The following is a 10327-nucleotide window of genomic DNA, read 5'->3' on the forward strand; positions in this document are numbered from 1 at the left end:
TATTACCTGTTTTTATATATATATATATATATATATATAAATACTACACTAAAACTGATCAGTATTGAAGCTGGAATGTAAACACGGTAGTGTATTAGATTCCAGCAAAGCCTTTGCCTAGTTGTTGTGCAAGGAGGGTAGCCAAGAGAATTCCCATGCCACGTTTCTGAGCCGTCACTGCAGAACCTCTCCTGCTGACAGGAGCAACCAAACAGCCTCACTTCTAAGTGAACCAGCTCCCAGGTGTTGTCGGTTGTCTTTTTTTGGAGGTGCAGGGGGAAGGAGAGGGAGGAAAAACAAACACAACAAACAGGGGCTGCGGGCACCCGCGTGTGTATGCACAGAGGTGCGTGCAGAGCCCGAGTTCTACAGTCTATCTTCTCAACAGTCTTCGTGCTCTAACTAAAACCAAAACAAACAAAAAAAGCAACAAAAGACATATGGCACAATATTCATCCACAATTGCTTATTTTTAGACCAACTGAATCCAGGACCTGCCACAGGACATGTATCTTTGACTAGAAGCACGGCCTACCAGCCTTTGCCTTGCTTAAAGGGTGATGCAACATAAGGCCTTTTGGCACTAAGCAGGGGTTGCCAAAATCAGTGGAATGGCAATTTTTTAACCACACCGCATTTAGGAGATGGTAGGAGATAAAGAGGAGAGTCAAAAGCCTCTGCATTTAGAGAACAGTTGATAAATATATCGTACAGTGACCCCTGCTCAAGAAAAACAAAAGACACAAGAAAGCAACCCCCCCCCAAACAAGAACACAGCCTTAAGATCTGCCTTCCCCACAGTCCTGCCTTGCTGTAAGAAGGTATTACATGGCCTCAAACTCATCAATTCGCTGCTTGGTGTTGCCTTGCCGGATCTGCCGCAGTGTCTTGTACTTGTCGCGGCCCTGCCGCATGTTCTCCGAGTGGATAATGTCATTGTGGGTCCTCTTGTTTTCATCTCTAGCCTGGGCCAGCTCATCTGTCAGCGTCTGCAATGTTAAAAAGAGAGGATCTTGACTACGTTTAGACATGAGAAGCTTTGCAACTCGTGAAAGCAGAACTTTTGGTGAGATGTGGCAGCCCGTAGGCTGCTGGACAGATAGGGACACAGATGCAACATCTGCTGTCTGTAAGCACTGAGGTACAAGAAACATTCACCATGCCTGAAGTCTGAACAGCGAGAGCAATCGTTATGTGCATTGCCATTGATTCAGGGTGCCTTACAGAAACTGAAAAGGAAGGGAAACGATCACGCTCAGTCTGTTTAGTCAAGTGCTTAAATAATCCATTTTCCAGGCACAATTTYAAAGAATCATAGAATCACAGAACGCTTAAGGTTGGAAGGGACCTCCAGAGGTCATCCGGTCCAGCCCCCCTGCACACGCAGAGTCACCTACAGCACRTGGCACAGGGCTGCGTCCAAGCGGGTTTGGAACATCTCCAGAGAAGGAGACTCCACAACCTTGCTGGGCAGCCTGKTCCAGGGCTCTGCCACCCTCACTGTTAGGAAATTTTTCCTCAAGTTCCTGTGGAACTTTTGGGGCGTCAATTTGTGGACAGTTCCTCTAGTCCTATCGCTGGCCACCAGTGAAAAGAGGCTGGATTTGCTTTATTGCTTCCCCTCCTCTCCAAACACTTCCTTACCCTCAGCTGCCTCTGCACGCGTTCGTTCTTCTCTGCTTCCGTAATGCGTTTCTCCTCATTGCGGTCATCCCGGATGCCCTCGCTGGAAAACTCTGCACTGTAGGCAGAGTACTCGGAGCCTTCGTCGTGCAAGTTATCGTGGACGTGGTAGTTCACAGGCTCATAGACAGGCAGGGGTGGCGGAGGCGGAGCTGTCATGACCAACTGTAGCTCCTCCTTTGTCTTCACCAGGTCATCCTGGGCCTCCTTAGCCTATGGAAAAAAGACAAAAATATTTTAATGTGTTCCTGGCCTATCTCAGCTTAACAAATGCTTTGACCCTTATATTCACRGTTCTGCCTTCTGTGAGCAAATGGACGAAATGAAGTCGTCATCACTCTCTGCAGCCAACAGAGACTGCATTTCATTACATTCCTATTTTCTTACCAGACCAGTTCCTTGCTAGGCATAGGCGGCACCTAGAAATAGGTGGCACTGTGTGCTGTGCAGGGGAGCTAAGCAATCAGTCTTCCTCCAATACAATATAGTCTATAAATAGTTTTGTAAGAAGTTACATTTGTCTTTGTTCTGTTCTCCATTTGAACAGTTGTATGTCGTAAATACAAGTTCAACAGAGCAAGAACTTTTCCTGAGTTGCCATTTGGAATGAAATTACGTGTTAGGATGTCAGGCTCCTTGCCTGCCTGGTGATTCCACCTCCGATTCGGTCTGCAGCTGCCAAGACCCTGGGACCAAGCACTACTCAGTTTTGCAGAATTTTCATTTAAATGGTTTTACTGCAGAAATCATTCAGCTCTCCAGACCCAGCAGGTCATTGACACTAGTGCGCACACTCAAGCCTGTTGTACCTGTGGTGTGGCTGCCCTTGCAGCATTTCCTTTTCCAAGAAAATGATTAAACCACTGGTTTTTTTTTACATGCTTCCATTTTGAATTTGGACTAAACATCAGGCTTGTTGGAGGAAGGCTGTTCTGGAGACATCCCACAAATTCATCACATAACTCCACCCTTTTCTGCTGTGCTAAGGATGTTTCTCCCCACATGTTCAACAGAGCTCTGTCAGGCTAAACACCACAGCAGGCTGAAATGCGGAACTTCAGCACAACTTTGCAAGGCAAAGATACTCACTCTGAGCTGCCACTCTTCAACTTCAGTCTCCTTACGCTTCCTTGCCTCTTCCAGGAGCGCAATCTTTGCTGTATACTCTGCGAGCTCTGTAGCCTGTTGAATAACAAAACTGGAATTATAAGGACTCCTGAAAAAAAACTATTTTTTGACTGAGAAAAGTGTCAAGTGTTACACTCCACCGTGATACAGACTAAACAGGAAATCAAGAATGAAAAGCACATTGCTTGTGACAGAAACCAGCGCTAGAATGACGCTGTCACACAGCACTACTGCATTGGTTTCCTGGCTTTGCCTTGTTCAGAGGGAATAGTAATGACCTGGAATGTGTCTTAGCCTCAAAATGACTGGGTCTTACCAGCTGTTCCTGGCTCTTTATCTGGTCAATAGCCTGTCTTTCCAGCTCTTCCTTGGCCTGCAGAGCAGCAAAACGATCGGCTTCCAAGCGTTCTGCTTCCGCCTGGGCTCGTTGCCTCTCCTCCTCCAGCTCAATAGCTCTTTGGATCTGATCCGAGAGCTCTGGGAAGAGACGGTTCAATGTTGTCAGTCCACAGGTCTGACCAAAATGAAGGAACTACAGACGGCCACTAAGGGAACATCAAGTGCCCAACCCCAGCCCCATAACCATGTACCTCAAAGCAGCATTGCAGGATACATCAACTACCTGAATTCAAAGTCAGCTGCATTTTACAATCAAATCTTCTACAAAATAATCACACTAAGTGTGTGTGACATCAACATGTTTCTGTTGCCCCTAATTGACAGTTTACTGTAAGTAACAGATGTCTCCAATCTGCTCAATATGGGCATTAGAACCTTCAGTTTTGCTGGAAAAGCCTGGTCCCAAACTCCTTTCCTTACCAGGAGTCAAGCAAAGAGCACAGAAGAGCTGAGCCCGGCCGCTCGCTGCCCTGGGAGGCCGCCCGAGGCCCGCTCCAGCGGCAGGGCAGCGCAGCCGGGTCCCTGCCGCGGCCCGCGGCAGAGCAGCGGGTTTTGCACGAGCGCTCGGCGTCTGCGCTGCTGGGCAGGGGCTGCCCGGGCCGCGCGGGGAGCCGGTCCTGTCCCAGCCACGCAGGCAGCTACTCGGGCTCAGCGTGGGCAGCGCCCCAAGCAGCCCTTCTGCAGAGCACAGTGTGCATGGCAGCCAGCACGGGTACTTTACCTTTCTCTGCCTTCTGAGTCTTCACTTCRTACTCTTGCAGCCTCAAGAGCAGCTCCTCCTTCTCCCTCAGCATTTGCTCCTTCTCCCTCTCAATTGTTTCCCTCTTCTTCTTTTCATTTTCTAGTTGTTGCCTGTTAAGCAGATTTCACACGCAAGGTTATTGTCAGAGCTAAGCTACAGCGAGGCAAGCAAGCTGGCTGGACACTTCTCTAGGCAGTTCAGTGGGAAGCAACTATGAGACTGTGGCAAAATAAGGGAATATAACTTGCTATAAAAGAGAAATACATATAGGCTGTTACTGAACGCTTCGGGATTTTTGTTGAATTTTGGATGCCCTGTATTGTATTTTGTTGCCTGCCTCAGAAATTAAAAACACCAAATAACTACTAGAGGCAGATACAAAAAAACAGGACTGTGTAGTGTGCTAAAGAGGAAAGTTGTTTTGTTACTGCTATCTTGGGGAGATCAAGCAGCTATAAAAGCAAGAGCACTAAGGAATAAAGAACAAGTCATAAACACAGGAGAAAGGCRGCATGATTCCTGATCATAAAGAACCCAGAGAGAGTGGTTAAAGTCCACAGGACTCATGCATCCCTTTCCCTCGCTTCCCAGAGGTGTCTCAGCCCTCTCTTCCCATTTCACACTGTACACACGTGCTCCCTGTGAAGCTTTCCCCTTACTCCCAGCCATGCCACGGTCCAACACACAAGCCACGTCCTAACAAACAAGTGGGAGAAAACCCTCCCTAGGTGACCTCCCCGCATGAGACAGCCCTCTGTGCGTTCCCCTGCGGTCTCCCCAACACGGAGGAGACACCTGGGGCACACCTGGGGCACAGGCAAGCCCGACTCAGCGGTGCCACTCCCGAGTCACCTCCCTGACAGCTGGAGCTGAGGGCCAGCCTAAGCCCGGCTTGAAGCGGGACAGCTCTCAGCCTTAACCGGATGCCACCCTGTGCCCTGTGCTCTGGGTGTCCCTGCTGGAGCAGGGGGGTTGGGCTAGARGATCCCTAGAGGTCCCTTCCAACCTCAACCATTCTGTGATTCTGGGGGTGTGTGTGGGTGAAACTCACGTTACGTTGCCTCCTGCTGCCCGCGGGTGCAGCTCTCTGCTGAGCCCTGGCAGTTTTGCATCGTTCCCCCTGCCCTGCTGCCCCTGCTGTCTGTATTCACGCCCACCTTTCCAGTTGCTTCTGGTGCTTCTCCTCCCGGGCTTGGGCTTTCATCTGTTGCACCTCGATGGTGTCTGGCTTCCTGCGCCGCATATACAGCTCATGGTTGCCCATGCAGAGCTGCAGGATCCTCTTGTTTATTCTCAGACGAGGGGCATAAAACACAAAATCCTAGAAGACAGAGAGCACAGACAGTCTGTCAGGCACAGCAGTCTACACACTTTCTCTTCTGCCAACTGACTGCAGACATGTCATCTCACCACCAACCTCGCTATGACTAAGACATACACCGGGTATTTAAATTTAGTGCAGGAATTGCCAGTATCAGCTAGAACCTCATAAATATCTCTGTTTAGGGGAGTATCCTGGAGTTTGAAACTGTTACACAATGTTCTGGGCTGGCAGTTGACCATCGGGGCACCTGGTDTATCTCTAGCACTAAGACAGCATGTGAATAAGCAGTTTGGACTTTTCAGGTTTGCTCAGTTTTCTGCCTGGAAGAGCAGAAACAGATTGATAAAATAACAGAGTAGGATATTGGAGTCAAGTATTCAAAGCATCATCTGTGCCCATTTCAGGGAAAGGTGAAGTCCCCACCACGCAGAAATACCCTCCAGTATTATTCTTTCCTCTCCATTGCATTACTTAATGAAGTTGACAAAGCTGTTACAACACCATCAAATAAGTAAAAACAAAACAAACCAACCCCTCAAACTGATTAGGTTACAAGCAGCACTGAAACCTGASGGTTTTGAAAGTTTCTGCAAACAGAACAGCCCACATTCCTTATCACCTGTGTTATGAACACTCTTTTTCAGCATTTATATCGGACTGGCTCTTCCAGAAGGAAACCCACCAAGAGAGGTGGGCAGAGGGCCACACTTCACCTGCCTGATTCCTCAAGACTTCGCAGCTATTTAGAGCTCACAGCGCCAGCTGAGCTTTCACAAGGAACAGGCTCTGCATTTCTGTGCTGTTTTTCTGGACACTGGAAGGATGGGAGGGATGGGCAATGGGCAATATCACCAGAAGAATAATTTCCTTTGCTTCGAATTGCTCTCACTGAGAGCAAGGAGAAGAACTGAAGTGGGGCCTATGAGGGCTGCACACTTTGCTATGGCAGCATCAACTATAGGCCCGGGTTCAAAAGCACAGGCTGTAGCTATCTCTGGAAAAACTCGGAGTTGTTACACCAGAAACAATGAAAAACGCTCCAGGCTCTATTAATTTCAGCATAACTTGACTGATAACAACAGGTTCTCTTCAATCTATTTTTCTTGACTTATTCACATACCAGTTTCAAAAGATGCAGCCAGCCAAGCTGTGCTGTGCTTCCCCYGCCCAGCAATCCTGCCGGAGGCACCCGAGCTGCTCAAGGCCGGAGTCAGCTGGGGCTGTGCGCTGTCCATCAGCCCTCCTGCTTCTGACAACTATTTTTAAAAACAGTTTGTGTACATTGTAAAGAATGGGTCCTATCTCCAAGCAACATTCACCTCAATGAAAGCAAAAGCTGGAGCTGTGGAAGGTGCCTGTGTTTGACCTTGAACGCTGTAACCARGGGACGAGGCGTTCACAAGGGAACACAAAAGTATTCCCTGCATTTCCTCATTCCCAGCCTCCCGCCGCTGCGGCGTGACTGGGAGCMCTGAGGATCACATGCTGAAGATGTTGAAGGTCGTGGGCAGCCAGGCCTAAAAATTACAGCGTTTATTCCAAGCAAGGACTCTACCCATTAAACTAATGTCCATTTAAACACTGACATGGAGAATCCTCCAAATTAAAGGGTAACTTCAATCCCAYATCTACAATGTATTGAGTTAGTGCTTGCCTTTTCTGAAGACAAGGCACGCATATGAAATGGTCCAGACAACTTCCTGGATGCTAAAATTGAGTGTCCAGATGAATTCTTCTCTTCCATACATTGCTTTAATCATAACACCACCCAGAGAGACAAGCGCAACGTGCCCACAAAGGACTGAAAGGCAGCYGAGGTTTTCAGTGCTAACATCTTTGTGGCTCAGCCTCTTGAAAGGCTTCATTTCAAACCGGGCCAGCTTTACTGTTGGGGCGTGGATGCAGAGCTATGGTCCACACACCATACTCAATATGGTCAATATTTTGTACCGTGTGCGATGTGCCCGTAATCACAGCGGGGCTCTCCTACTGAGCAGTCCAGCCCCGGCACAGATGAGCTTCCTATTTGCCTGGTGTTTTGTTATTTATACAGCATTACAAAAAGAAAACCAGCCCTACAAAAGCCAGGCTGCTATCTGGAGGGAAGGATGCCTCACCAGGAGTTCTGCAGCACATCTTTTCAATTACTGTGAAGATGTTTTTCTTTTTTGGTTAAAAAGATTCAWGAGCCATCACCCTTTACCAAAGCCAAGGCACTTCGTATTTCTGCAGGCTGTATTTATGCACCAAGGCCATGTACTAGGGGGGCAAAAAGGAGACCAAGAACACAAACAAAACTCATGGCCTTTCTGAAACTATTGGGATGGTTGAGAAGACTGATAGAATGAAATACATCTACACCAGCTACTCCACTTACAATTCTCAACAGCTTTAAATAAGTTGCCAATTTTTCACTGAAACAACTCTGAAAAGATATGTTTTTAAGTACTGAAAAGCCACATTCACAAGTAGCTACATTTAAGTTATTTACAGAAGTCATATGTCTGCCATTTACCAAGTATGAGAAGGTCAATAAACACCATGGTTCTTTCTTAATTTTCTCCTGCAAAGTTTCAGCAGGATGGAAGAGAATAAGGAGCATGAAGAAGGGATACTGCAAGTGTCCATGTAGTTTTGCAGTAGCATTTGCATGCATTTTGTTTTTTAATTAAGAAGCTACTCATCAACTTCAGTGCACTCAAGGAAACAGAYAGAAGTGGTCTCACAGTGTAATGTGACTACATCAAAGACTTGCAAAATCTGTGAAGAATTCTCAGATTTAACTATAAAATTAGCTATGACTTTCTCCAGGAAACATACTATGTACACTGTAAGCTCTTTATCTATACTGAACAGAAAAAGAGAGAGCTCTAAATGTGCTCTAAATACTGAGGCTCGTTTCGCATCCAGCGTATCTGTGGTTGACTTCAGAGATGACTGCAGTTTGCAAGGAAACACGATCAGCAGTTCCTACACAGCAACTAAGAACTCATTCTGGATCTACTTACAGGAGCTTTCTTGTCAATAGGCTTTATGACAAACTTCTTGTCATTGAAAGAGATGTTCCTGATTTCACTCCAAGGGAAACCAATCTTTGGTGTCAACCTGGAAGGAAACAAAGTATTTTTAAGCATTGCTACWATTATTCCACCTTGCTTCCAAAACACAAAGATCCTAGCTCTTTCCTTGCATGTAAACTGCCCTTCCAGCCCATCCCACCAGCCTCAAAGCAGAACTTCACACACTGATCTTATGACGAGCTCTGCCACACAATCCGCTTCCACGGGAAAACCCCCCCGCAACAGAGGCAAGGTTCAGGCTCTGAGCTCTTCCTCACTGCTTCAGAGTTCAGGCTGGGGGGTTGTTCAAAAATAAGCCTCACTAATCATTCAAGTGTATCTTTTCTTTTTTAATTTCTTCAGATTCAAGCATATAAAAAGCACCAAGTTATTCATCAGATGTTTCCCAGCTATTCCAGTATTTCACCTTTCAGGTACCTGCCCAGGTCTGCAACAAATTGAAGGGCTTGTAGAATTTCACTGTAACATTTTTTTTTAACCTACCCACTTCCAATATTTCATTTTATGTTTAAGCTCACATTATTTTTCTCTTATCAAGGGAGGTGCTAGCAGAGGTGCTCTAGAGATAGCAYCTAACAATTAAAAATTATGTCTTTAATATATAAGAGTAAGCTATCTTGTTAGAGCAAAGCAATAAGGTGAAAATGAAGGTATCAGCATTCTGCATCTAGCATAAGAAAAAGTCTGACCCCATCAATAGTTTCCCCGACACGCTCAGAATACTGACAACTACTCCTGGCAAACAGCTTGAAGATACAAGTATTTAATGCTTAGCACTTCAAGAATTAAAGATTAATTCTTGTGAATTAATCACAATCATTAATTCTAGTGAATCACTAGAACTCTTTAACAATAATTTCTACAGAGCTCAATAGTTAAGGAATAAAGCCTGAAATTTTGGAGGAATTTGCCTAATCTTCAAAGACAAAAAGCTATTGTCTAGCATGATTTTGTTGGGCCCAAACATTAAACAAACAAACAGACAAACAAGAAAAACACTTCAGGAACAGAACATCTCCTCCTCAAAATTTACTACTCCCTGACCTGTAACTCAGCTTCATGATTGTGCAAAGTGTGTGGAATACTAAGAATGTAATACAATAATAATGTAAGAATGTAAAGAAGAAAATGGCTTGATTAAACTAAGATWAAGTAATTGTGCCAGTGTCCTCTAGCTCGTTTAAGAGCTTCAACCCACATAATACAGTGGGAGACAACCAACACCTCATGACCACTATGAGATTCACATTTCTACTGCAGATTAAATCTGAATATCAGATTACTGATATTCACCCCGTACAGAGGCTTGCTCACCTATAGCATAGTCTCACTTTCCTCAGTTTTCAGCAACGAAATATTTGCTTTCTCACCAGCCCCTAGGTTTTGCTCATACAAACCACAGGTGGGGTATATATCACTGTTTTGCTAGTCCCCACATCTACCCCAAGGACCTAATTGTATAGCAGCAAGGGGGATGGTAGAAACATGTAGTTTATTCCAGTGCTATATTCAGTTTGCAAATGCTCTTGATAGTTCTTTAGAGTCAAGGGCTATATTCTGCCTTCATTTTGCAGCTCGAAAAACCTGTTTGTGTGACCTTGGTTACATAGCAAGACTAGTCATTCAGGACTGAGGTATTACATGAGCGAAACTACCTTTCTTTCAAGTGACACTCCTTGTTTTCTCGGTGACAGCACATATTAACATTGCAGAAGGAAAAAAAGAAAACAAAAAACCCACACATTTCTCTCTGCCATCTCAAAAAAAGCTCCAGAGTTACAGTTGATATTTGAGTTGCATTTGAGTGTTTCTGCACGCAAAGACAGAGGGGATTTCCCCCATTTTGTGTTACAAAGATTCTGTTACAAATTCAGAAAAGGACAGAAGGACAGAAGGACAGAAGGACAGAAGGACAGAAGGACAGAAGGACAGAAGGACAGAAGGACAGAAGGACAGAAGGACAGAAGGACA

General features: G+C 45.7%; 1 protein-coding gene across 3 annotated transcripts in view; it reads right to left on the bottom strand.

Moving 5' to 3' along the window:
• Positions 1 to 241: 241 nt before the first annotated feature.
• Positions 242 to 10327, bottom strand: part of EZR (ezrin) — a 33894-nt gene continuing 23808 nt past the window's right edge. For all 3 annotated transcript variants that reach the window (XM_026044401.1, XM_026044402.1, XM_026044403.1), the window contains 7 exons: positions 8285 to 8381; positions 5110 to 5273; positions 3932 to 4062; positions 3128 to 3288; positions 2773 to 2865; positions 1645 to 1896; positions 242 to 989 (listed from right to left, as the gene is read on the bottom strand). In XM_026044401.1, the coding sequence (XP_025900186.1) occupies positions 825 to 989; positions 1645 to 1896; positions 2773 to 2865; positions 3128 to 3288; positions 3932 to 4062; positions 5110 to 5273; positions 8285 to 8381 (1063 nt within the window). In that variant the 3' untranslated portion in view covers positions 242 to 824. The remainder of the gene's footprint in view (positions 990 to 1644; positions 1897 to 2772; positions 2866 to 3127; positions 3289 to 3931; positions 4063 to 5109; positions 5274 to 8284; positions 8382 to 10327) is intronic.

This window comes from Nothoprocta perdicaria, unplaced genomic scaffold (genome assembly GCF_003342845.1).
Source record: "Nothoprocta perdicaria isolate Ctin4 unplaced genomic scaffold, notPer1 scaffold_36, whole genome shotgun sequence".
Lineage (NCBI taxonomy): Eukaryota > Metazoa > Chordata > Aves > Tinamiformes > Tinamidae > Nothoprocta > Nothoprocta perdicaria.